A 27,676-nucleotide genomic window follows, 5' to 3' on the forward strand; every position below is an offset into this window, starting at 1 on the left:
TGGGCACAGGGACGGGCGCCCGGGCTGCGATCGGCACCGAGGCGGCAGCGCTTCTGATGGGTTTAAGTTTCTAAATGTCAGACCGTACCATTTATGCCTTCATTTCTCTTATTTATTTCAGCCGTTATACAACCAGCCTTCAGACACCAGGCAGTACCATGAAAACATTAAAATGTAAGTATGTGGCAATAAAGCTATTTTAAATGTCAGGTTGGGCAGTGGACTGGAGCAGGAGGGGTGCCAGCGTGCTCCCAGACCCCGATTAAAGCTGCCGAGGAATTGTGAGCATCCTGTTAGAGCTGCTCCGGGTGCCCAGCAGTCAGGAGCTGTAGCTTAAGGTGGATGCTGAAGGTGCTGTTTGATTTTCTTGGGGGTGGGGTGGATGTGGGTCCTGGCTGGTCCCTTGTTATTTTCTCAGAGAACACTTACCTTAAGTGCTTTCTTCTGTGCTTCACCCGTACCGAAATACGAAATCGGCTGCCAGAGTGTGTGTGTGTGTGTGTGTGTGTGTTTGCATGCAAGAAAGATGAGGTAAAATGAAAAGTTGCAATTACAATTAGATTTTCATGAAGGACCTCTTGAATGTCTAATAACAACTGGTTATTTCAAAGATACTTACCGAGACTTAGCAATCATCTAATTTGACTTATCACCTCAATACATGATTTAATCATCAGCATGTGTTTAATAACCACAGTGACTTCCTGAACATAGAAGAACTATAACAGATAATGAGAATAGCGATAATTGTGATTATTGTTGGAAATTTAAATAGTCAAACCAGATCTGAAACTTTTTATCTGCCTTGAATGAACTGATGATTGCTCTGAGCTGCCTGTAGCATGTCTATTTTGGTACCAGCTCGGTCAGCTGGTGATAATCATCTTTAATAATCTATTAACAAAAGTTAATAATCTCTTGCTTTTCAGCGGTATGTTAATTGATCCCGGGGGTTTATAAGGGAGGAGTTCCCGTACCTTTGCTCTAGGGGAGCATGGTAGGAGCTGGCAGTGCTTAGGGGCTCTCTGTCCCCAAGGGCTGCAGGGAGGAGTGTTTGCTGACGTGACCCCACTGCTCGCTGCCAGGCCCTGCTCCGTTCCTGCTCCACCCAGAGCTTCCTGTGTCATCCCAGCAATGCACTCACTGCAAAACATCCAAACCCAGATCACCCCCAGCCCCTCAGCTCCCACAGGGCTCAGGGGGTCCCTGTCAGTTCAGGGGGCTGATGATTGATAAACCATCTTGTGCGGTGTCAGGTGCTAGCCCAAGGACGTGCTCTCTGCATTGCTGGTTGTGTTTTTCCCCCAGCTCTGATGGGGTGTGGAAGTCACGAGCTCTCGGGGACCCTCTCTTGCCTTGAAGGGCCCCACAGCCATCCCAATGCAGGTGCTGATCGCTAGTGCTGTCCTTGAAGGAACGAGTTAAAAGTAGATTCAAGTATTTCACCCACTCTGCATTGCCCTGCCAATATTTTTGGGTTTGTGATCACATTTTCCTGTGATTTAAACGATTTCCTGTCCTGGGTTGCTGCCTGAAAGACGGGTGCAAACAAGAGGGAACTGACTGCGCAGGTCAGGAGTAAAACTCTTGATAAGAGGTGAAGCCCCATCAAACCAACCATCAGAGCAGGTGTTCCCCTCCATCCCTGCCTCTGTAGGCATCTGCAGGGTTATCCCCACCCAGACAGTGACAGTCCCCACGTGGCTGTAGCGGTGGCAGTGACAGACCAAGGAGAGGCTGGAACAGGCAGGCTTGGGGTTAATGTTCAGTGTGATTAATGCTGCAAAAATACGGGAAGGAAACCACACATTTTAATGAAAAGCCTCCATCTCCTCCTTCCAGAAACCTGGCAATTAGCTGCCTTCAACTGGTTATTGATGCCAGCCAAGCACAGCTACAGATCTAGGTCAGTGAAAGGCCCCTGAGCGATCTGGGCTCCAGATGTTGGCTGCTTTTGGCCGTGGGTCTGTCTTGGAGGTCCTTGGGTCTGGTCTGCACTTTGCTACTTGTTGCTGGACATGCAGAGAAATTGGTGTCTTTTCTCACATCTCTGTGTCCCTGCTGCACATTAAAGAACATTTTGATGGCTGGGAGGCAGATAGGAAATCAAGATTTTGGTGATTCTTCCAAGCAAATGATTTGGGGTCCTTTGACCAAGAGCAAAAATTAGAATTCTCTGTTTTGACCAAGTTATGCTTGGATGTTCACATCTGATCTACAACTTTTCCACAAGCTGAAATTGAAGATACTTTTTGTCTTCTCCTTGTTCTTAATATGTTTGTGCCTTTCTGCTCCAGAAGAGCAGCTTCTGCTTTGTAGCCTGGAGGTGGCTGTTTCCATAGAAGATGGAGTAAATCCTCAGGGTGCAGGGAGACACCAGCCAGATGCATTAGAGCATCAGGACAGCTGCCAGGACACCAGAGGTTATATTTTGCCAAGGTGTAATTGGATGCAGATTCTCCAGAACAGCTTCGCCCTATGCAGATTTAGCCATGATGAAAAAGCCTTTTGGCAGATTGCTGGAAAATCATCTGGGTTGTGATTCTGTCCACAAATCCTCACTGCATCCTGGCTGTGTTGTGCAAATGGAAACTGCCCCCATGTGAAGCTGGTTTGGAGCCTCATACCTGGGCACAAGATGGCCAGGCTGTTATTGTTACAAATACCTTTTACAGCTTTTTATTTTTTTTAAAAAAAACGTTTCCTAGTGTGAATTTTTTTTTCTCAGTTGAATGTTTGCAAGTGTCAATGGGAAGGCATTTGAATATCAGAAAGCCAGGATTCCTCGATTTCTCCACAGCCATACTCTCTGCCTTGCAACACTCATTTAATTCTCCCTTCTTGTTTGCTTTGCTTTTCAGCTGGGATGAGTCACGTATGCTAATATAGAGCTGACTGGGGAGTTACTGGGAGAATTTCTACTCTTACTAAAATGTTACCTACCGGTCTCTTATTTTCATGGAGTTTTATGGCCTGTCTCCTATTCAGTACAGTTAAAATTAATTTCATGCCCCAGTTCATTCCAGTGTTTGTAGCTTCAAAAGCTTTTAAGTCCTATTTAGCTGCCTGGCTGTGCTCTGTTCCTTGTCTGCGTGGTCCCTTCGGTTCACCTGTGAGTGCAGGCTTCGAGCAAACATGGTTAATTTTGTATGCTACATCTGCCACGGGATCCAAGGCACCCTTGAGTGGTTTGTTCTGAAGAGCTGACCTACCTTTGCTGGGACCGTGTCCTTTCTGTTTGAAATATCTGCTTTGTTGGAGAGAAGGGCTCTGCCACTCGCCCATCATAAAAGAGGAGGGCAAGGTGGCATTTAGTGCCCTCATTTCGTAGGGATGGGGTGAGCTTTGCCCCTATAGCTGTCTTGGCCCTTGCTGTTTTTCAAGGTGAGAATTTCTTGGCTTTGCAACAGACTGAAAGTTCCTTCAAGATGCATCACAGCCCTGAGCACAACTGGAGACCACTCAAGTGATTCTGCATCAGTTGAGGAGGCTACAGAGACCCTTCTTCTACATTTTGATGAAATACAGCAAATGCAGAAGACGCTGGTGCACCAGTGAAGCACCAATGCCTCTGGTCAAGGTCTTTATTTCAGTGCTTTGCCAGCTGGTTGTACAAGGATGAGAGCTGCCCTTCCCACCCTGTCACAGTAGTGACTTTGCATATTCCCCAGACTCTGGCTCCAAAGATATTAACCTTCTTTCCTCCAAGTGTTTGAAAAATGACAAGATGTTGTTCACATGAGCAGGATCAATTACCTGCTGTCTGTCTGAAGAGATATTCTCCAAGGGGGCCTTCGTGTCTACGGCGGGAGATTCCTGCCCGGTCAGCCATGAAAAACAGCCTGGCAGGACTCTCCTCCCCCCTTTCCCAAAGCAGTCGTCTTGCAATCATATTCTGTGAGACCTGTATTTGAAAGCAAGATGCGAGCTTCCCTGAGCCTTGAAAAAGCAGACAAAAAGCAAAGTGAATAGCCCAGGGTAAGTACATGCAAGGTGTTGTTCACAGGGTTTGCTTTAAGCCTCCCCTTCCAGAACTTCTCCTTGCTTTACACTGAAATTCAGGAATGTAGGGGTGAAACCAGGCTGCATCCCTTCAAGATGCTTAGAGAGGTGTTGGAGAACCTCTCAGAATGTACAGTTAAAACAGATGGAGAGTTTGGTGTGATTTGGGTTTTCTCGCGTGTCCAGATCCAGCAGCAGAGCTGAGTGCACTGTTAATATTTGCACATCTGGGTTGCTGTCTGCAGCTGAGAGCTTCTCAGGGAGAGGGCAGGAAATCTGCCTCTGCAGAATCAAAATCTAAAGTCAGGATTTTCTGAGAGGTTTCAAGACTTCAGAATCTCTTTTTGTTTTCTAAGTGCCCCCCCCCCCAAAAAAAAAAAAAAAAATAGCAGAACAGCTTTCTTCTGAAAATCTCACAACTGCAGCTTTCCAAATCACTTGTCACATTGGGAAATTTAAGTCATCTTTTCATTACTTGCTGTTTAGGGGATTTAGTAGCACTGGATTGCCTCTGAAATCATAGTTGAAGCCTGACATGTAACACAAATGTTCTTTCAAACCCTGTCATTACTAATGCACTCTCTTTCAGGTCTTTTTATTAGTGCTTGTAGACATTTTCCTCATTAGAAATTCACCTAGCAGCTCCCTGCTCATCCCATTCAAGGTTTCTCATCTCTTTTATTCTCTATTGGCATGCACCAAGGCAGCAGATTACCTAGTGATGAATTACTAAAGGATGGAGACACACACTGCTACCTTCTGCTTCTTCCTCTTGCCAGTAAAAAGCCAATACTCATTTGGGGGCTATCTGGCAACACTTGGGCTTGTGCTTCAGGGCAAGGCAGAGGTGTTTCTGGGCACCAGCAGCCTGCCTGACTGTACATCCAGAGTTGTGAACCTCTGCCACTTCACCCTCAGAGGCACTGATGGTGCTGGGGGTTTAGTCCATCCCGGTGCCCAAGGGCGCTGGGGTAAATAATGAAAGATGTGCTTTGCTTTTCTTCCCCAGAAAGTGTTTCTAAATATTGCAAGGAACTGCTCTGAACAGCTGGCTTTCCAGAAGCATGCCCTGCCTTGGGGTTAGTAGGTTACAGTGTGTTAGCAGCTGGAGCTGTGTGCTCCAGCCATTTCAGAGCAAGCAAGGGAATGAGTGCAGTGACCCGTGACCAGGGTGAGCTGCTCCCTGCCCTCGCTGCAGGGAGTCCTGTGGCTGGACGGAATCAGTGACTGCCCTGAGCTGCAGCTTGGGATCCTGGCACCAGCCATGCACGGGAGCAGGCGCAGCAGCGGGGAGGACAGAACTGTTTTGGTCTCCGTTGCCTCTAGGCTGGTTTCACCTTGGAGTGTTCTTGCTGGGCTCCTCGGGTCTCCTGGTTTGCCGATCTCTTGTCTCCCTGTGCTTTGTTTGGCTGGAGTTGCCAGGAGCTTCCTCGGTTTCCTACCCTTGCCTGTGTGATCCATCTTGCTGTACAATGGCTTTGCCAGCTGCTCGCTGCCTCCTTCCCATCGCTCTTTGCAGTTTGGTCCCAGCTTTGTTTGCTCTGGCTGATGAAAGACGTTCCTGTGTAATTAAATACCCCTGATTAGTTTTGCTCAAATAGCAAACTTCCTTTCATCTCGTCTTGCACCGGTTGAAGGTCTCCACAGGCTTGGCCAGGTGTGCCGCAGTGCATCAGCTCTTTGTGTCCTTTGGGAGCCCTATCCCAGGGCTTTGGCAGCATCCACACGTGGGTACACAGCAGCACCGACACGCATGCGTGCACCCACATCCTTTTAATATCGCAGCCTCCGGAAGGATCACGGCCAAGTCATTCCTGTGGACCTGGGCCAAGTAACTCAAAAGTCAGAGTTACAGGTTCTCTCCTTGACTGGCTCCATTGTGAAAGCCATGAAACAAAAGCAACCTTGGGCCAAGCCAGTGAAGGTGGAAGCAGCTGCTCCCGCAGGTCTCGCCTTGCTTTGCTCAGAGTGGGAGATGGGTTTCACTCGGCGGTTTGCAGACTGGCTCTGAGAACTGTGCTCCTGTGTGGGGCTCACCAGCCAGGGCAGCGGGGCAGGGGGAAGAGGATGAGTTATGCAACACAGGGATGGAGATGGGCTTCATCCAGTAAATGAATCATTGACCACAAGGATGGGGATGTGCCACCTGGCAGCCTCCGAACACCAGCTCGCCAGAAGCTGGCGGGGCTCTGTGTCCATCCCAGCCTGCCCCATCCTTAGGGACACCTCCAGGGATAAGGCAGGGAGCTCCCATGTCCTCCCCACCCGGCATGGTGTGACGTGCCAGCCCAGCAATACTTTAAACTGCCCACAAGAGTCACTGTTGCTTTATCTAAGGAGCGCCCATTCCTCCTGCCTGGGAGCTGCCTGATTTCTTCACCCCTTTGCGGTTCAGGTCTCCATCCGTGACGCTTTTCTTGTGCCCTAGAAAACCGCAGGACTCAGGCAAGGGAAGAGGAGAAGGGAGGAGGCTTGGCACCTTGCAGGAGCAGCCTTTGCCATGTGCCACTCCGCAGTGGTTATTTCCGTGCCCGGCTCCCAGCAGACAGCCGTCACCTTCCCCGCCTGTGCACAGCGGTTGTGCTCAGCTCGGTGATTTGCCCAGGGAGCACAGCGTGTGCTTGGGAGACATGTGGCCCGAATTAACCTCGCTGCAAACGGTTTCTAAGTAACAGCAGTACATGTAGCAAGATAAACTGTGAAGCCTATTTATATTTACCAAGATTGTATTAACCTTTGAAAGGTTGACCTTATGCAAAAACAAAACAAAACAAAAAAGATAAAGTGGCAAAAACATTCAGGGCATGAGGGGGTTTGTTGTTGTTTTAATCCTTTCACTCTTTGATTACTTCAGCCTTGGTGGTGGTAAACATACATCGGCTTTCAAAAAAAAAAATTCCTGATTTTTGCAGCTGCAGAGCCATTAAGCCTTTGCCTGTGTTCGCACTTTCAAGGTCAGCCGTGATGCACAACTCAAGGCAACCCATCAGCTGCGTAAGAGCTGCTAATTTCCTTCATTTACTCTCCTGTTTTCTAAGAACTTGTGCAGCAGATCAGCAGCAGCAGCAGCGTGTCAAAGCCCGGGTTGCTCCTGGATGTCACACAGGCTGACATGGGGAGGGCAGGGGTTCAATTAGCTGGGCTGGCCCCAGGGGACAGTCCATGACCCCTTGTTGGGGACCATCCCACACATGCTCGTCATTAGCGCCGCCCCAAAGGTTTCCTTGTGTTAGAGCTTCCATTAGAATTGGAATAAACAAACAAGCAGTGGGAATGTGTGTGCTTGGCACAGTGACCCGTTGAGCTTGCTCGAACAGAGCTGAAGTCTTGGAAGGAAATGTGTCTGACGGGGTCCCTGCAGGAGGGTTTGCTGCCCACTGAGGTGCCAGAAGGTGCTGGGGCCTTTGAGGAAAGCTCACCGTGTGTGATGAGAAGGGATGCAGGAGCATGTGAGGAGCTGGGGCTGGCAAACAGGTGCTGGAGAGGGACCTGTGGTTCCCAAGGCAGCGCTTGCTGTGGGATCGCCATCGTTCCTGTGAGTGCCGGTGCATGGTTCAGTGGTGTAGCAAGAGGAGAGTTTAGAAAGGGAAAAATGTTGATGCTTTCTGCAATGTTCCCCGTTCCTAAACTTAGCCAGGACTGCCCCCAGTTGTTTCTCTAAGTGAGCTGGGCCCTCTGCTCCTTCCCAAACAGTCCCGTTTGCCACTAATTGTGCTGAGGGATTTACAGGGGGAGGAGGGCGGTTTTTCCCTTCCTGCTAGCCACGCAGGAGGGGAATGAGGAAGCAGCAAGGGTATCTCTTCATTCAGCTAAATCCCATAGAACATGCCTACATGAGACTGCTAAGCTCCTGATCAGTAATTACACACTGCAGCTCTGCCTTTAATCGGGATAAAAGACTTAAGGAAACTCCTTTGCCCCGGTCTCTACCTTTTACCTAGAGATTTTATTGCTGTGAATATTAGCAACAGGAGCTCAGCTCTGGGGCTCGTGCAGGCTCTGGGAGCTCCTGCAGCCTTTTCAGCTCTGTTCTGCTCCTGTGCTGCTTCTCTTTGAGCAGTTATTTCACGTTGCCTTTAGAAAGTAGAAAGAAGAAGAAAGTGGGGGGCTTTCTGGGTGGTTGGGGTTGTGGTGGCCAATTTCCCCCTTGAGGTCCTAATTCTGCAAGTGGCTGAATTCTCCTGGCTGGTTGTTTGCAGCTTTGTTGGGCACGGCTCCAAGGAAGCAAGAGGTCAGGAGATAAGTGCTGCAAGCCCTGCTGTGATCCTGCCTCCTTATCAGGGCCTCAGAGCCCAGGGGTGAACGTGTGTTCGCCGACATCCCCATCGCTGCTGACCTGGGCACCGGGGTGCCCGGGGTGGTCTCTGCTCGGGGGGTGCCACCACCTCCTGCTGTGCAGAGCTTGGCCTGAGCCCCCCAGCTCTTGGGAACCCACTGTGGTTTTGCGGATCAATATGTGAAATTAATGAAGGAACAGCCTGGCCCACTGATAGATGCAGAGCTGAGCGTCTGCCCACGTGCGGTGCTGACAACATGGGGAAGGTTTGCAGTGGCACTTTATTAATTTAGTTCTCAACTTTAGTCCTGGTTTACCAACAGATGTGGGTGAAGTTCCTGGTTTTTCTCTAGGCTGGCTCGAGGTCCCAGATAAGAGCATTTGTTGTTCCGAAGTTGATCCAATTCCAAGTTAAGGTGGAAACTGTGCTGCACACTCCTTTGGGAGTGGGGAAAGCCAGGCTGTGTATTTTAGCCGCCTCGTCAATCAGATCTCATCTTTTTTTTCCTCTCTTTACAGAAACCAGGCAATGCGGAAAAAGTTAATTTTATACTTTAAGAGGAGAAATCATGCGCGCAAACAGTGGGTAAGTGATTCCCTCAGACCTTACTTTATATGTAAAAACCAGCATAATTTATTATGTGAGAAAGAAAAAGATGATTTCCAGCAGAGAGGTGCTGGTACTCTGTACTTTGCCTGTTGTATTACTGTGGAATCTCTCCTGCTTAAAATAACATGTAAAGGAGAGAAAAAACTGCGGGCACCCCCGCCCTCCACAAGTGCTTCCCACAGAGCAAACACGTGGGGTTGGCTTAATCACAGCAGAGCCCATCACTGATCCCAGAAAGCCTATTCACAGCATAAATGTCTATTTTGTGAGTAATTGAACCCTAGGAGAGGTGTGAAACAAGCTGACTCTGCTTCCGGTAAATGGTCTGGAGGCTGCTCCGATTCCTTCCAGCTGACCACACAGCAATGTTGTAGGAATTTGTGGTTTAAAACAAAATTCAAGCTCTGTGCCAGTTTGTTTCTAGGCAGTGTTGCTTGCGAGAGAGTTTCAGTAATCTTTAAGGAGACAGGTCTTGGTTGGGTAAGGGGCAAGGCAGGGCTGATTATGAGGCTTCAAAGGTGTTGGGAAGTCCCAGTAAACAGAGGAGAAAGTTAAGTGGTTTTCACAGAATTTGTGCACTTTTGGTGCTGACAGTTGCAGTCGCTCCTGGCAGGAGCTGGGAGGCAAAGCCAGCACAGAAGAGAAAATGCCAGAGCAACCAGTGGCTCCCACCAGGAAGGTGAATTTTGCAGTGTCTTTCACTGATGGGTGATTCAGCTCACAGGGCTTCATGTTTCATTGGGAAGATGTAAATACTGTCTCCTGACTCGTTGTCTCTGTCCTAGGGCAGGCTCAGGAGCCAGTGGTGGTGTCTTGAATTGGCAATGGTGCAGGTGATCTCAGTGCCTTTGGGGCTGCTTTTGGACAGAAGTGTCAAAACTGGGAGGAATTGTTGGAAAAATTCAAAATAACAAGCCTGGGAAGTGGTTTGAAGGCCGTACCTTTAAAAGTAACTTCCGGTGCATAGGCAGATACCACATTATTTTCTTATTTATTTTGAATAAAAGCATGTTCCTTTTCTCTCTCATGCTTTGTTTTTTGCCCCTGTTCCCTACCAGTATTCCAAAAGCCACAGACCTTGCATTCCAGAGGAATGGTTGTGCCTCCCATTTGTGTCCAAATACGTGTTCATTTAGACTTCTCCACGATAAAGCTTCTCCCAGGGCGAGGGGCTGCAGGGCTTACACCTCCATCAGGATGTAGCATGGCAGCTGGGTGCTGCTCTGGGCACCTCCCCTGCTGCAGCTGAGGTCCTCTGCATGGTGGGAAGTGGGTCAATATTCCCTTCCTCAAAAAAGGGATTGCAAAGCATCACGTGGTTTTCTTGGAAGCAGGAGGGAAGCGCCTGGGAACTGCTTTCTGGTGGAAATGGCTGGTTACTGTGCTAAACCTAGAGTGAGTTGCTCTGTGTGAATATCAAGGAGCTGGGGGAAAAGGTTTAATTAGGCTGCAAGAGCACAGTTCCTAAAATACGACTTGCAGTAAAGTCGCCTGTCATGCAAAATAGGTGAATTTCTGCCAGGCAGTTTATTCAGTGTCCTTGAAAGGGGATTTTTCAGTTTAGGGAAGCATTTTGCCTATTCTACAAAATAGGCAACATACGGTTGCTGAATTTGCAAAGTGAATACATTTGCTGATTCTGTTTGCAAAATGGGTACGCTTAGCTATTTTTCTGCCTATTTTGTAGCAGACCCTATTTTTAGCAAAGCCCATCTACGTGCCAGCGTTTCTTTCTGGCTCTTTTACTTTCTGAGGTATTGTTGCTGCCTGGGGCTGGCTGGAGCAGGGTCAGAGCTCGGTCGCCACAGGGTCCAGCTCTGAGAGCCCCATCCCAGAGGATCTGCAGGGCTTCCTCCTGTCTCCACTGAGGGGAACAGCAGAAGACACTTAATTGCCATCGGGGTGATGATGCAGAGAGGGAATGGTGAAGGGAGCTGTTCTGGGTGTGAGAGGTTTGTCTCCACCAGCCAAGGGAAGAAAACCACGGGGCTTGCATAGGAATTGGACTGGTTCCTCCTGTCACCTTCGCTCTCCTCCTCCCCTCCAGAGAGCTGCTCCATTCCCTGGAGCTGCGAGAGCGTGGGCTGCAGGAGGGCTCGGGCTTGGCACAGCCCACGAGCTGCCTTCAGCTGCTACGGCAGCGTTACTATCCATCCATTTTTAGATACGCATGTCAGGTCCGATTTGGCTCCCTGTCACTTACGGGTGTGATTGAGAGTCTGATGGGCTGCTGAGCCCAGCTGGGGAGGGCAGCAGAGGGGGCACCGATGCTAAAAGCCAGCACAGATGGTTGCTCAGGAATGGACATGGCTTGCTTAGGGCTGCTCAGAGGATGCCTGGAGAACGAATAGATGCTTCTGTTCCTGAAGCGCCTGACCAGGAGCTTCTCCTGGTGGTGGAGCTGTGACGATCTGAGGAGTTCACGGTGATGTAAGGTGCCTGTAATCTTGGCTTTGGAAGGATGCAGGAGATGGCAGGGAGCATGTGTCCCAGCTGGAGCAACAAGCACTGGATGGGGATGCCACAGCCCAGCCCCGCTGCAGTGGGGTTTGAAGTTTGTGTGGTGGGAAGGGCATTAAGGAAGTGCTCAGCCAGTCCATCATGAAGCTGTGCTCTGGAGGGCAGAGCTGTGTGAGGGGGAAGCTTTGGTGCTGCTGCCCTGCTGCCAGGGTGCGAGCTGCTGGGGAATCAGCAGCGTGACGTTGATGTTGCTTTTTCCATCTTCAAATGCCACTTCCTTAAAAGAGGAATTCTGGATAAAGCTTTTGTCGAGTTGCTCCAAGGAGTGGAAGAAAAGGAGGAAAAAGAGCCGCCCTGCTGGCTGTGAAGCAGCCAGGGCTGTGCCAGGTGGCTCTGCTGGGGCGGTGGCTCTGCGGGACCCAGCACTGGCTCATTCCCACAGGGAATGACGAACCTTTCAAAGCCTCAAGGCTTCTCACCAGACCGAGCCCTCGTGCTGGGCACTTCATGGGGTATTTTTAGCTTCTTCCCAAATGTGATGCTCTGAAAGCAGGAGGATGTAGCAGATTTGCTGGCAGGGTGGGAGCTCTCGTTTTCAGGGGGCTGATGGCATTGCTTTGGGAGAGGTGAAAACGCAGCAGCTGTGATTTTGCCAAGCTGCCGCAGGCTGTTGGTGTTACCTGTAGCTCCTCGCCCAAAGCGTGAGATTCCCCATGTGGACTTTCAGGGCATTTTAATTTCTGTTCTCCTTCATTGCTTTTATCTTGTGGCTGTTTCCTTCAGCTCCTGGTGAAACCCAAGCAGCTCCCCTGCATCCATGCAGGGCAGGACAGTCTCTGGCTCCAGGCATGCAAATGGGAATTGATTTATTTTCAGGGGAGAGTGTTAATCTGGCTCAGCTCTAGGGCTTGAGGTGCTTTGTCTGCCCCACATTATTGTTGAAGTGTCTCCAAAAGGCCAAGGAAATCAAAGATGTGTTGCTCTTCTTGGGTTGTTGCCAGGTCCAGGATGGCCAAACCAAACCCATGTGCCAGGATTGGTGTGACACAAGCTGCAGGTTGCTGTGTATTTCCATTGGTTTGGGGTTTTTTACCTCTCCCAATTTTTCTTCGTGGCCAAGAGCAAACGGGACGAGAACAAAGTGCATCTGGGAAATCCTGCAGCCTCAGACTTCCCGTCATAGGGGAGTGGTGGCACGAGATGGGTTTATTTCTTTGAGGTCTGGATTCCCTGTGTCTCTGCTGCAGTGCAGAGTGGCGCTGAGTGTGCTGGTGCTGATCCGCCCATTCTGGAAAGCAGTGTCAGGGTCAGGAGTTGACCTGGGGTTTGCCATTAGAGCAGCATCTGCTTTCGTTTCCTGATTTGGGGCTTGGAAGGTGTTTGTCTGACTCAAACTGAAACCTTGAAACCCCTCTGGTCCCCCAGCTGCTCTCAGCTGAGGCTGGGCACCATCGCTGCTGCCACTGCAGTGGCTGGGGGGGGTCTTCCCACCATGGACCTTTCCCTTCTGTGGGCGTTCTCCTCCAGCAAGTGTGTGGCTGGAGGAGGGAGAAGAGATTTGGGGCGTAATGGGAGGAGATTCATTTGTGCTGCAAATCATATCAGTGTTACCAGGCTTGTCCCATAAATACCAGTCAGAAGTGCAGGGCTGGACCTGGTGGGTGGCTGGGTGGGTGTGCCATGAGGATGTCACCCGGGAGGACATGGTGTGGAAACCCTTTGCAGCCCTGCATTTTGGCATGGCCTGGGTTTGCTGTCAGATGTGCTTGTCTTGTCACATGGGCCAAAAAGGAGGAGCAGCAGCTGCAAAAGTGCTTTTGCTTTCTAGGATGGTGAAGGAGCTGAGTGTGTGGCCAGGCTGCCATGCTGTATGGCCGTGGGCAGGGGCTGGGTGCCTGGCTCTAGATTTTGGGGAGTCAGGCCCTTGCAGGGAGCTGCCCCATGGCCCCAGTCTCATTGTCATTGCCAGCACAGAGCCATGAATGCTGGAGCTGGCGTGTGTGGGTAGGAAGGGGTGCCTGGCCTTGGGCACCATGGCAAGCCCTCCTCAGCGTGGTGAGCTGGTGGCTCCAAAATTACAGCCCTGCACACCCTGCTCACACAGTGGGGACCAGCTCTCCCGCCCCCTGTGCCTCCTCCCAGGGCCATGTTTCGGTCCCTCCTTGCTCAGTGGCCTCAGGCAGGCACCTTGCTCTCTCCTGGGGTGTGGAGCAGGGGCTCCCTCCCCAGCACAGGGCCTTTGGCTGCCAAATCAAGCAGCTGGTGGGCCAGAGGATGCTCAAGCAGATGTGAGGGGTGGGCAGAGCCATGCTGGGCAAGAGTCCTGATTCCACCAAACATGTTGGGTCTGGAAGAGGAGAGCCTGAGGGTACCTGATGGCCTGTTTTGAGAATTCACCCTTGGGTTGGTCCCAGGCCCTGGAGCATGTCCACATCCTAATAAATTGTATTTCTTTAAGCAACATGACTCATGCTCAGCCTGAGCAGCCATCGAGGGCCAGGCCTGGAGGAGTTGCCCTTCCCAGGCACGTCTCTGAGCTCCCTCTCTCCCTCTGCCCTTTCAGGAACAGAAGTTTTGCCAGCGCTATGACCAGCTGATGGAGGCCTGGGAAAAAAAAGTGGAGCGCATCGAAAACAACCCCCGGCGCCGTGCCAAGGAGAGCAAAGTGCGGGAATACTATGAGAAGCAATTCCCGGAGATCCGGAAGCAGCGCGAACTGCAAGAGCGCATGCAGAGGTTAGAGGAGAAGCGGTAGGAAGGGGCTGAGCTGGTATCAGACAGCCTTTCTTTTTTCTTTGGGAATGGGTGTGGGATTTGTTTGCGGGAGGAGCGGGCTGGGATGGCTCTCGGTCTCTTTTCTCCCTCTCTAGTCAAAGGCAGAAGCCAGCAGACATGAGTCTTGCTGCTTTTTCCCCAGAGTGGCTCAGCACAGAGCCAAAAGGAGGAAAAATGTCAGGAATGTGACTGCCTGTCTCACCTCTCCTGCTGATCTCCCAGCTGACCACATCAGAGCCAGGGGTAGCTCCCTTGTGCCGGCCAGCTGGTTGGGACAGCACTAATTCCTGCCTTATTGGTGTGCCCAAATTAAGATGTACAAGACTTGCAGGTGCATTTGGTCATGTTGATGATTTAATACACACACATGCTTTGATGGGAGCAGAAACATCTGCAGAGGTTATTTGGAATGACCACAGTCTCGCTGGAAGGGATGTCCCCTGTCTCTCCCATCCCCTGTCCATTTTCCTCTCCTCATTGGAAGTGCAGTTGAGGTCATGTTGTTTTCTGCCAGGAGGAGACACGATTTCATGATCTCCACCCTTTTTGCTGAAAACTCCCTGTCCTTCCCCTTTCAGCCCTGGCATCTTGCCTGGGGTCACCTGATATGCACAAAACCTAAACCCTTCTGCCCAGCATCCCATCCTTGTGCCCCACTAACAACTGGGTGGGTCCAAACTCCCTCACTGATGGCTTTAATTTGTCTGAAAGAGAAAGGGAGAAATGGTACTGAGAAATGTTCTAATTTTTTACCTGCTTAATAAGAAAAGTTGTAATTCCTTGGGACGTGTGGCTGTGGAAGGGAAAGATGTCAATGGATGGGTTTGATTTAAAACTTCCCACAGCGTTTGCAAACCAGATGTGGTGGCACAGTGCTAAGGGCTCGGTGCTAACACCAACACCTTTGTGCCATTGCTGTGGTGGGGTGAGCAGGAGAAAATGTGGGGGAGAGTGTGGTTGGGCATGAATTGTCCTTGTGTTCTAGCAATCCAGGCAGCTGGTACAGGTAAGGAAGGGGGTTTGAGGCTCTCAATCTGCTAGCCCTAAATGCAGGCGCCATGCCCGCAGTGTGGGAGGGGGTGGCCTGGGTGGAACGTTGGGATGTGGCTGTTATGGAGGTCCAGATGGTCTTGAATGTGGTTTGCTGCTTATGAAATGGAGCATCAGTGCCTGAGTGTGTCGCTGCCCTTTCCCAGCAGGGTAGGACAGAGGGGCAGTGGCGGGCTCTCCATGTCAGCTGCACGCAGTGAGCACGAGGTGTCAGAAATCATCGACGGGCTCTCGGAGCAAGAGGTGAGACCAGCTTCTCCTTTCTCCTCCTCTTGACCCCTCACTCTGTCTTCTTCAAGGAAGCCAAGACAGGACTGCCAGGTCACACAGTGAAACCCTATGCCAAATCCCACTAACTTTAGGTCCCACTGAGGTTGGGGAGGTTACCATGATGCCTAACACACTTTCTGGACAGGATCCAAAGTTAGGGGTTTATTTAATTCGCATCGGCATCTTCCCAGCCATGTGAGAGATGTAATGGAGCAAATTTCTGCCAGAGCAAAACATGGAGCTGGTGGCCAGTTTATCAGCATTTGGCTGTCTCTAAGGGTCCTGAAACCCCAGCGTGCTGCTCATCCTGGGTAGCACCCCACAAACACCTCCTGGCTGTGGTTTATACTGGAAGTGAAGATGGGAAGGGAAGGGAGCCAGCGCCCAGACTGCTGGGTGGAGGGGTTTTTCTGTTTCATTTTGTTTTGAATGGGCTGTGTGGCTTGACACAGGGGAATCCTATGGAATGAATGGTTTGTACGTGAGCCAGTTGGCCCACATCTTCTGGGAGTGCTCCATTCATCTTGAAATGTCCCCGTGACCTCGGCTTCGTTTGGATCTGGTTTCACAAGGGTTCTGCTCTCTTGGCACGGAGGCAAGCTGCAGTTTGGGAGGGGAGAGCAGCCATTGCCCAGCAATAGCTGGGATGTTTGCTGCCTGCGCACCACAGCTGATCCCTGTCTGGGATCCCAGGCACTTCGCTCTTAGCCAGTTAAGGTGATAACATGGAGGACATGGATCTTGGAAGCAAAGGGAAATTTCAGACTCTGCAGAGGTCCTGGCTACGTGGAGCATTAGCTGATCACCTCCATGCTCCTGCACCCTGTGCTGCTAAACTCCACCCTGACAGCCGCCTGCTGAGCCCCAAACCTCTGCTTTGCTTGTCTGAGAGCAGACCTTAAGAGCTTCCAGCTCTTCCACAGGGTTGGAAGGAGCAGGGAGGTGAGAGCTGGGGAGCATCTCTGGCAGCAGGGCCAGCTCTCCGCCCCAGCGTGTTGCTGGAGAGGAGGGAGGTCTGGCTGGTGGGGTGTAGTGGCACTGCTTGGCACCCCGAGAGGCCCTGTGCCCTCAGCTGTGGGCATTGCTTCCATCAGCATCCTCTCTGCTCTGCACAGGGGCTTCTCCTGTCACCAGGGGCTGTCTGCAGTTACCCAGGTTTGAGCTGTCCCTCACCTCCCACCATGAGGAGACATCTGGAGCAGCCGGTTTCTAAACAGGAGGTGTCCTAGTGAGGATGGGGAAGGTGCTCACATGTGTTGAAATGTCCATGTCTGTGCAGAGAGCTGTGTTTTAGGAGGAGGAGGAGGTTGGGTCTGGTCAGGCGTAGCAGGGAAGCAGATCAGCACTGGGAAGGCCAGAGGCAGCAGCTTCCTGGAAGGGTTGGCCACTACTGTTCTCCCAGGAACCAGAATCTGGCTGTAAATTAAAACAGCAGCACTTGAGACCTGGCCTTCCTGGGCAAGGGTTGGAGTTTGTCTGAGCAGTGACATCCCAGGTGACAGGGAGGACTCAGAGTGATGGTGGAATTGAAAGGGGCTGGCCAGAGCATCTCTTCATCCCCAGAGTGGACCTGTGCCAGGGGATCACCAGCAACTCAGCCAAAGGGACAGTCCTGGCATTTGAGTAGAAGACAGCACAAATGAGACATCATGTTGGCCTCTCTGTTGCAAATACTTAAGGAAACAAGTGTGCCCAGTCTGTCCAGTCCTGGTGTGCAGCTGGAGCTTTGGATGAACTTTGTGCTCCGTAGGATTGAGTAGAGGCATCAGATTATGTCCCAGGGTGTTGCAGTAAGGAATGACAGCCCCTTTATGGTGACATTTGAAACCTCCTGGAACAATTCAGGACTCCTGTGGAAGGGAAGGGAAGCATGATGTCTCCCTCTGCCCACCCTTTCAGGAAGCTTTGCAAAGCTGGTTGCTTCCCTCACAATTGGGGTGGGGGCTGAACCTCTGTGTGGCTTGTGGGTTTGATGGCCGGGAAGGGGTTGGCATTCCCTGCACCACCGCTGCTTTGACTTTTTCCTCGTCACAGTCAGGAGCTGTTTTGCTTAAGTCAGACATTTCCACACAGGATCTTGAAGCCTTTTATACCAAAATGAAAGATTAATTGTTTCCTGGCTGACAGCGATAGCCTCTTTCAGCGTTTAATTTACAATTACTCTGGCAATAAAGCTGTCTAGCGCTTGCTTTTGAATTCTCCTGTTCCTCCGCCTGTCCTTTTCCTCTCGAACATCTGTCCCCTGCAGTCCCCACGGGCCCGTGGTGCTGACCAACTGTTCTCTCTGCTTTCCCCAAAGAACCTGGAGAAGCAGATGCGCCAGCTCGCCGTCATCCCGCCCATGCTCTACGATGCTGACCAGCAGCGCATTAAATTCATCAACATGAACGGCCTCATGGATGACCCCATGAAGGTCTACAAGGACCGGCAGGTGATGAACATGTGGAGTGAACAGGAGAAGGAGACCTTCCGGGAAAAGTGAGTGCAGCCCACACACCTCTCTGTGCAGCCCTTGGGGAGTGTGGGCAGGATCCGTGCAGGGCTTCAGCTGGAGCCCCAGCCCACTGAGGAATTTCCCACTTGTCCCCCACGGACACATCTTGTTGCTATGTTATCTTGAACCTGGGCACAGAGTGATGCTCCTGCACAGAAACTTCAGGCGTTGCTGCATGTTCGGGGTATTCCTGCCCCTGTGCTGGGCTGTGGAAAGCTGCTGCTCGTGGCAGGGTGGGAAGGGGAAGTTTTTCGGCTTTTGCATTCGTTGTTGTATCAGCATTCCCAGTTTAACGACAGCACCGGTGAAACCCAACACTCCATACACACATTGCCTTTCTGGATTTACGTGCTGTCCTTTGGGCACTGTGTGTCCAGGGGATTTCTGGGGCTGTCAACATCCAAGCCCCTTATGTAGACCCCGTCATGCTGCAGCTTCCAGCTGGTGCCTATCCCTTAGTGCTCCATCCTGCTGTCTGCAGGATTTGCCACCGGCTGCTGTTTCCATGGATGCGTTCCCACATCAGACACGTGCAGACTCTGGCTGTGGTGCTTTCTCCTGTTTGCAAGCAGTGCTTGAGAACAGCTTTGCTCTATCAAGTGAGATCACTTAGGGAGTGGCTGATCCCTTCCCTGGGTACCACTGCGCTGTCAGCCAAGATGTGGGTGCTCAACTTGGTCTCACATCCAGACTCCCTTGTAGCCCAGAGCCCAGCAGGGACCCAGGTGTGTTTGCATGGAGGACTGGAGTATCCTTGGTGCCCCCAGTGTGCTGTGAGTGTCTGTAAAAGCAGAGCTGGAGTTCAGCTTTCAGCATGCCTATGGCCAGCCATGCTGGAAGCCTCTCTGTGTCCAGGATCCCTCCTCCTCCCCCTGCTCATCAGGACTCCTGTTTGCAGCTGAAATAATTAATTGCCAAGATGGACCGAAAAAGAACAAAACAAGCAAACCAGCTCCAAGCCTTTGATAGAGGAGAATCCTCATTGCTAATTAGCCTTAAAATGTGCCACTCCAAACAGCGAGGCTTGCCACAAATGACGCAAAGGCTAATTACTCGGTCTTTAATGGCAGGGCTGTGCCTGGCTAATGGGGCTGGAAGAATCCACACCCAGTGTGTGCATCCTGCAGTGCACGGTGGATTCTGTGTCATCACTGTGGGTGATGCAGAGCTTGAGGCATAAATACAGCAGGGTTTCAGGGCTCTCACAAAGCTCATTTTGAGAGATTGGTGCTCAGGAGCTGTGAGGAGGGTGTAGGGAGTCCTGCCCTGGCTCTCCCCCATCCTGGTGTGCCGGTAGCCGAGCTGCCTGCTGTGCTGCAGCTTCTAGCCTGGGTTTTTAAGGTGAACTGGAGTTGTGTCATCCATGATCGTGACCTAGAGCTGGCCTCCTCCTGAGACCAGGAAAACCTGGTTCAACCTTTTGTTCAGCCCAGTTGGCGGGGACTCTTGGAGTAAACAGGCAGGCACTGCAAGGCTGACAAGCTCCAGGTCTGAACTATTTTAGCTGTCAGAACATAACCACGAGGAAGAGCCTGATTTGATTTGCTTCTGGGCAGCATTTCAGGTCTCTGTTGAGAGCCCATCGCTGGCCTGCTCCCAGGGAAGCTGTGGTTTGCTGGTGAAGGAGCCGGGTGCTGCTCAGGCATCGAGGCTGTGTCGTGCTGGGCAGTGTGAGAGTGCAGCATCCATCTCTCGTTATGGGGAGATGGCCTGGCCCATGAAAAAGAGTGGATTGTTATCTGCATTGCCCCTGGCAGTGTGTTAGCATCCTTGATAGCATGGCCTTGAAAACCCTGTCCTGTGGTCAGCCCTGTGTTTGTGCTGTGTACAGAGTGAGGAGCCAGCTCTGGCTCTGTGCCCTCATCCCAGGTTGTCTGAGCAGCCTGTCTGCTTTGCTTTTTTCCTCCCCCCCCAGCATTTATGGTTTCTTTTTTGTTCTGGTGACCAGTTACAGTGACAGGGATCTTGCAGTGCCACCCAAACCGTATGGGAGTTCTGCCTCAAGAACAGCATCAACACGGGGTGACAGCACCCACGTCCTGCTGCCGTGGCTGGAGTTGGTCAGGCCCTCATTGAGTTCAGCTCAGTGCCTTGACTCCGAGTTTGACACTGGGACAGAGCAGCAAAAGCAGGAGAGAGAGCAGCCAGTTGCCCCAGGGAATCACTGTCAGGGCTGGAGACACAGAGCTCCTCACCATATCCTGCCCACACCGCAGCTCTCCCACCTTTTGCCTCCGATCCATTTCCCCTGGGCACAGAGCTGTCAGCTCCTGGGAGCTGGCAGAGCTGCACTTGCTGAACGTGGCTCGCTCTGGCTGCTCAGCTCCCCGCGCCAGAGCCCGTGCTGGTGGCCACCTCTCCTGGCACAAAGTCACCACTCAGTGGGCTCCCTGTGCTTTGGCAGTGCGCTGGTTAACTGTGCTGCCAGCAGCAGCACCTCCTACCAAGGGCTTGCTGGCCCTTGGTGCTTCCCCACCAGCTGAGCACCGGGATTTGTTGGAGGAGGCATCTCTGCTAGTGGGGACAGCTTCCCCTGAGTGGGCAGTGTACCCTCCCGGGCTGCCAGAGCCAGGGATGAGCTTGCTGGCAGCTCCTCCGCTTGCTGGGCATGAGGCAGCGTTCCTCAGAGCTGCTGTGCCACTGGGGATCTCTTGAGCAACTCAGCAATGTGGCAGCTCTGTGCTTCCTCCCGGGGTTTGGGTTTCCCTTCCTGTCTTTTGCAGCTGCTCCCAACAGCCCAGCAGGGCTTGGAGTCCTGCTCAGCACCGGGGCCACCCACAGCCATGATGTGGGATGTGGTGGCAATTCCTCGCCCTTTCCTTGCCAGATCCTGAGGCATTGGCCAGGTGTGCAGCTGCCCTCTGTGCTTGCCCTGTCCTGCTGTTGGCACAGGCTTGGGTGGCCATGGCATGGAGCAGAGTGATGATCAGCTGTCAGGCATTGCCGGCCCTCCTTCCCTCTCCCACCCATGATGAACATTTGCACATTGAAGCTCCCAACCAGCCCTGCTCCACTGGGCTAAATTTAAAGTTCCTGTCTTTCTGGGAAGCTGAGCAGCAGACAAATATTTTCTCAAAGCCTGAAGTCCCTCGGGGAGCTGGCCTTGCTGCTCTGGGCGCACAGGGCATGGCAGCCCAGCTGTGAGGGGGTCAGAGCCAGCACCCACAGTAACCCTCTCCCTCTCGCTCTGCAGGTTCATGCAGCATCCCAAGAACTTCGGCCTGATCGCATCCTTTCTGGACAGGAAGGTAAGCCTCCCTGCCTGGCTCTAACCTGAATTGTGCTGCCTCTCCTCCTTCACTTGGCTCTTGGTGCTGGAGCTGCCAGCAGATGCTGGGCACCTGTGGGCGGCGGTGGCTCCAAGCCCCGGGCAGGGTCCAGACGCCTCCCGGCTCCCTGCAGAGACAGGGACTGAGTCAGCCGCGGAGAGACGGGAGCTGGGAGCGCGAGAGGTGTGAACGCAGCCAGCCTGGCGCGTGGGCGGCGCAGCCCACCCCGTGATCTGCCGGGGGAGCTGCTTCCCAGCACCTCCCGGAGGCATTTTGCACCAGCCAGGCTGTCGCACAGAGGGTGGGCACCCAGCTGCCCAGCACGAAGTGGAGGGATCTCTTTGCTCAGGGAGGAAGAGGTTTTTGAGGGTGGACTGAGTCCCATTTCATCCAACAGTTCGGGTGGATGTACTGGAAGCACACACACGTCCCCTTGGTGTTTAGGAATAGTTGCTCACAGGAACTGCCTGACCTTTCCCAGACGTCTGTGTTGTGCTGCTTGGACTTTTTGGTTTTGCTGTTAATTGGGCTGAGGGAGGAAAGGTTTGAGAAAAAGACCTGATGGAGGAGTGAGTCTGTGGTCCCATTCTGAGCAAGGCCAGGTACCTTCCAAGGGACAGGCCATATGAGCAGGTCCTGGACAGACCCAGCCTGAAAAGACAGCTGTCCATCACTTGGATTCTCTCCTGAACAAGAAACATTTGAAAGCTGTTACTTCTCTGGTCCTTTTAGTTACTTGCATCCTCTGCCTGCCTCATGCAGAGTTTCATACACACAGTGTCCACTCGCTCTGGGGGAACCACTCTGCTCTCCAGGGATGGCCTGCAGAGGTCACTTCCAGCCTAAATTATACTCTGATTCCTCATAACTCAGGCTGGGGAAATAATTTATAAGACCTTGACCTTCCTGTCCGAAGCAGCAAGGAAGGCCAGCAGCCACCTCGTGCTGCTGCTGTTGCTGTAAGATCCCAGGTTCCTTCCTCATCCTTTCGCGCTCGATAAAGCCGAAAGTGGTGGGACTTGGATGATGCTCACAATCCAGTCTGTGTTCCAAGCTGTAAAATGTCTTCTAATTTTATTTGTACTCGTTTGTAAATCAGGCTGTAATTATGATACAGAACACATCCATTATCCTGTTGGAGAGAGCTGCAAAGTATGGCTCAATGTAATGAATTAATAGATTTTTAAATTGCATTATAAAAAAATAGTGATCTTAGCCCTTGGAACAGATGACTGTAAGTTTTTGTGTTCGCGCGTGTGTGTGTGTATAATCAGGGCTAGATTAGAAAGAGATCCAATTAACACTTTAAAAGTTGCAATCTGTTTTTGCAAATGGTTCCGCTCCTCGCAGAGGGATGGGGTGAGCGCAGCCCCCGGGCACCCCCGGGCACACACAGCTGCCCCAAGCTCCTGAGGACTTGCGGCATGATGGGTCTGTGGGATAATTTCTCTTCATGAAGCCACTGATCCTGTATGTGAAGGTGTAGCCCAAGGCAGTGTTCAGGTGCCCATCCTGTTCAGCAGAGGACTTCTCCCAGCGTGGCACACTCTGTGCTGCTCAGGAGCAGGGTATGTCCTGGCCATGGCTCCTTGTTTTCCTAACGTGTCTAGTCTGTGATGGTGCTTATGGAGCCAACCAGTGGAGTTGGGATGGCAGCTTCTGAGCGCTGGGATCTCAGTTTGCCCATGACAAAGTCGTGCGCGCTCAAGCCGGCGAGCTGAGCGGCTGGAAGTAACACCAGCTGACAGTCGCGTGGCAGGTTGTGCCTTGTGTAACTGCAACAGGGGCTGACAGGCGGCTCCTTCGTCTGCCTCTGGTTGCCATGGTCATCTGGGGTCAGCCCTTCCCCCTGCTTTGCTTCTAACACGGGGTGATCTCTGCTCAGCACCCCATCTCCATCTCCGCACGCCCGCGGGACCGCTCTGGTCTGTCCTTTGGAAGAGCTGAGCCTGCTTTACCAGGACACCGTGCATTGTGCCCCTCTTCCAGTTCCATTGGAGGCCTTAGGGAGGGAGGTGTGGGGAAGCTGTTGGGCTGCAGGTCTTCAGGAGCAGCAGGAGACCTGGTGATGACCAGTTCTGAACTCTGCTGCTGGAAGTCTGTGCCCCAACAGCACACGAGGACAGGACCTTCTGTTCCCTGACTTGCCCGTGTCATTGCAGACGGTGGCTGACTGTGTCCTCTATTACTACCTGACCAAGAAGAATGAGAATTACAAGAACCTTGTAAGAAGGAATTACCGGCGGCGCGGGAAGAGCCAGGTAAGAGCTGGAGGAGCGCGTGGAAGCGTCATCCCTCAGGCTGAGCAAGGAGCTGCAGCACTTTCTTTGAGCCCCCCAAATGCTGCTTTTCCCCCCTCCCCACAGGGAGATCTTGCTTGCAGGCTGTGATGGGGCTGTGGTTGTGCTCTGCGTAGCTTTTCAGAACATGCTGTTTATTAATGGCACTTGGTGTTTGTCCATCCCCATGCCGAGGTCACAGTGTCTTTAAAAAAAACCAAACAAATCCAAGATGCTTAGAAAAAGGGGATGGAGCGACTGTGGAAAACCTGGCTGTGTGTCAGTAGCATGGGGTTGCCCATGCAGCCTGGGCTGTGTGCAAGAACCAGGTGGGGTCTGTGTCTCTCTCTCTGGAGATGGCAGCTGAGCTGCCAATGGTGACCGAGCTCCTGGGAGCTGGGTGGGGCTCCTGCTTTGCAGAGCCTGCCCAAGGCTCTTCCTATAGGAAAAGGTGTGGGAGAAGAATGACTTGGGTGGAAGTGACTTCTGGTGACACCTGAGCAGAAGCATACAAATCCATCTGAAGTGCCAAAGGGTGTCCAGGATCCCCGTGGGGGTCTCCTGTGGGGCTGGCAGATTTGGCACTGAAGCTAGCGGAGACCCTTAACCCTTTGGTTCAAGAGCAGAGCAGATACCAGGGTACCAGAAGGTGCCTGGGGGCAGGTGACTGAGTCAACCCTTACCATTACTGTGGCCAAGATACAAATCTAGACATGACCTTGGCAGTTTTGCTGCTGATACCATGATACCCAGGAACACAGATCAGTGCTAACCTTTTGGCCAGATGCCTTATCCCCATGAATGCCTCCAGCCAGAGTCAGGTCCTGCTGGTGGATCCCCAGGTCCATGAAGTGAGTAATTATTCATGTCACAAGGAGAGTGACGTAGCCACAAAGGGACTATTTCCCCAGATAATGTGGGGATAAGGATGGAAAAACTGGCCTTGCCCGTGACACCACTGACATCAGCAGATCTTCACGCTGCATGGCCATAAAAAGCAGCACTTGGGCCTGGATCCTGATTGGGAAGCAGATAGGTAGCCTCACTCCAATTTGATTTCTGCAGCATTAAGACATCAGAATAGCTAGCACATGACGAATGTCATGGACGGGGCCCAATTTTCCCTTCTTTTTTTCAGAGACATTAGAGATGGATAAAGCCCTATTAGATTATCCAGTCCCTCTCCCAGCAAACACAGGGTGGTTCCCTCCAGTACATTTTTATAGTGTTTACCATGGTCTGTTTTGTTAGATCACAGCAACTAGAACATGAGGCCACATTTGTTTCTTGTTAGCGGTGGAGACATTCAGCACAGCTCATTCTGGTTTCAGTGTTAAATTGAGCAAGTGTGGAGAGTGAGAGGCTTTGCTCTGCATCTGCCTACCTACCCCAGCAGCCGCAGACCTGCCCATCCTGCATCCAGCAGGGACTGTTTGTGTTTTGGGTTTTAGAATGATCCAAAGCATAGCTAGTTGCAGAATTTCCCACGATGCTTTCCACACGATCCAGCCCAAGCAGGGGAGACGTCTGCTGCCCTTTGGAGCCTTGTTCAGTGCCAGCCTTTAGAAGCAGGGACTTGCTTCATCAACTGAGGGACTGTTTTGCAAGTAGGAATCGCACCAAAGAGAATGATTTGCACCTCCCCTGAAGCAGACCTCAGCCAGAACATCATTGCTTTTGAAAGAGGAGTCCCCCTGAGTCTGGGAGGAAGCAACACAGTGAATATTTCCCATTACTGTTGGATGCTCAGGTGGAAGGTGGGATGTTCAGACAAGCTTTAAGAGCCAAGGGCTGGCTGCATGATTCACAGTAGGAGAGAGGTGCAGAACAGCAGCTGCTGTGTTCAGCCTGGAGCAGCTCTCCCACAGAGATCTTGGGGGGGGTTTTGAAACTCAGACTTTGTGCTGTGATACCTCTGGTATTTGCATCCATTTCCTGCGAGACTGCATGAGGGGAGTGCTGGAAGAGCCTGCGTGCAGGCTTGGGAAGGGCACACTGCTGCTGAGGGGCTGGGTCTGTGCTGCAGAGGAAGGCTCTGCTGGGGAGAGACTCGTTTTAGGGTGGCATTTTAAGGTAATAAAGGGACGAATAAGTTGTTAAAAATCTTGCCAGAAGCTGGTGGGAGCAGTGAAGCGTCTCCCTTGCACCTCTTCACAGAGCCAGGGTCTCCCCTGGGTGTGGTGCTGATGGGATCCGCTTCCCCAGACCAGACTGGGTCAGTGTGTGACTGCACAGACCATCGTGGGAGAGGTCAGATACTGGCAGACCTGGAGGGCTGGGATGGAGGGATGCTCCTGGTGGCATTTTGCTCAGTGAGTCTTTTCAGAAGCGGCTCAAATTCTGCCTGTGCTGCAGGAGTGCTCATTTGGGAGTAACCTGTCCCAAAGGCTCAGCCAGCACCTTGCTTGTTCCCTGCTTGTTCCCAAGGGATCCTGGATTGTTTGGAACCCTCGTTCTGTTTCCCATGGGGCCTGGTGAGGAGTGGGGACTGTGACTGAGGAGCAGCAGCACTGGGCTGATGTGGCACTGGCAGCTCTGCCATTACCTGCCGAGTATCAGGAGCAAGACTTGGTGAGAGGATGAAGGACAGGAGACACAGTGGGACACACAGGAATGGGCAATGTGCAGGGAGGAGACAGAATCGTAGACAGCCTTCCTGCAGCACTGGGAGGCATGGCATCGTGTTCCCAGCATTGCCCATGCTCCAAGCATATATTTTCCTGGTGGTAAGGGTTGGAGCAGTTAAACACCAAAAGCTGAGCTTTAATTAATTTAGAGGAGGGGAGGAGAGGTTGGTTTTTTGTATCAGATGAGAGGAGAGCGGATGAGATCTGATACAAAGAGCATTTCAAGTGGCCCTATGCTGGTTTCTTGCTCCTTTTCTCACTGAGTGGTTGGTGGTCTTATTTGCTCTTGGAGGCTGCAGGGAGCTTGAGAGCGAAGGGGAGATAATTACACGTAGAAAAAAGCTACTCTCTGTCAAGACTATCTTTGTGGCCTACTTATTAAAAGTCCATTAAAAAATAAGAATCCCACTGGTCCCTGGCTGATGGTCCCCTGGCAGAGGTTATTCCTCATAAAGCTGCTACTTACTGCTAAAAATCTCCTGCCAAGAGCAGGGGCTTCACATGACTCCACTTCCAGTTTGTCAGAAAATGGAGCAGCTGCCCACTCCGAGGCAGGATGCTCCCGGCACGCCGCCTTCCATGGCACTGCTCAGTGGAAGGTACGCACATCCAGTGGGTCACGATGCATAATATTGAGGCTCCTGAGATTAAGATATTTCTTAAATAGTCCTCTGTGTTTGTGTATGAGAAGGCAATAGAACACTGCGAGGAGGGGGATTGATAGGAAGAGAAATAGCTTCCTTGTTGTCATTCCTCGTTGAAAAAAAGAGAATTTGTGCCATGGTAGAACAATCTGATCCAATAGTCAGCGTACAGTAATAAGCATAAATTTGCATGGTGTTGTAATGACAAGCCCTTGTGTGGATGTGTCCATACAGCTCTGGGTCTGTGGCAGTGGCTCTTCAGGATATTTCAGTGTCTCTCTCTGAACCTCCTGCATTCTGTAGCAGGGACACCAAAAATGAAGAACCGTGTGCTTCATTCTTTGGGAAGCTGTTTTTCCAGGCTGTGGGAACACAGGTGTTGGCCTGAAACCGGGCTGCAAGGAAAGTGACTCTACTTCAACATAATTATTCCGTTTGGAGCGTGAGGTTTTTATTCCAGAGTAAATTTGCATTGATTTTGGAGTAACATTGCCCTCGTGGTAGTGGAGCAGCCGCAGCATCCCAGATACGCTTCCTGCCGGTGAATTCCTTGGGGGGGAAAAGCCATTGTCTCCCACGCACTGCTGGGATGGGCAGGTGGGGGACCATCCCACCAGGCAAAGCCATCAATGGTCAGTCTGTCGGCAGGGGGACGATGGGTCAGTCTGTCAGCCACAGGACGATGGGTAGCTGGAGGAGCTGCCTGCCCGCCTCAGGGATGACTCAGAGGGGATGAAGTCATGGTGGAGGGACGAAGAGCTGTCAGACAGTGCTCACGTATTCCCTGGCCGAAGGGCCGTGTGTTAGCGTCGACACTTTCGAGGACTCGCTCCTGGGGGACTGGAGCTGCCCGGAGCCCCCTTCCTGTGCCGAGAGCGGTGCAAGAGCCGTGCCGGCAGGGGGGGGGCGCAGGGGTGGCC

The 27,676-nt window shown here is 51.9% G+C and overlaps 1 protein-coding gene across 1 annotated transcript in view; it reads left to right on the forward strand.

The window, feature by feature from the left end:
• Window positions 1-27,676, forward strand: part of NCOR2 (nuclear receptor corepressor 2) — a 154,623-nt gene that overhangs the window by 62,203 nt on the left and 64,744 nt on the right. Inside the window, exons 7-13 of the mRNA XM_017734702.1 lie at window positions 122-174; window positions 8,798-8,864; window positions 13,912-14,099; window positions 15,323-15,416; window positions 17,743-17,921; window positions 21,131-21,185; window positions 23,369-23,467. Coding sequence (XP_017590191.1) covers window positions 122-174; window positions 8,798-8,864; window positions 13,912-14,099; window positions 15,323-15,416; window positions 17,743-17,921; window positions 21,131-21,185; window positions 23,369-23,467 — 735 coding nt within the window. The remainder of the gene's footprint in view (window positions 1-121; window positions 175-8,797; window positions 8,865-13,911; window positions 14,100-15,322; window positions 15,417-17,742; window positions 17,922-21,130; window positions 21,186-23,368; window positions 23,468-27,676) is intronic.

This window comes from Corvus brachyrhynchos, unplaced genomic scaffold (assembly GCF_000691975.1).
Source record: "Corvus brachyrhynchos isolate BGI_N302 unplaced genomic scaffold, ASM69197v1 scaffold114, whole genome shotgun sequence".
NCBI classification, from domain to species: domain Eukaryota; kingdom Metazoa; phylum Chordata; class Aves; order Passeriformes; family Corvidae; genus Corvus; species Corvus brachyrhynchos.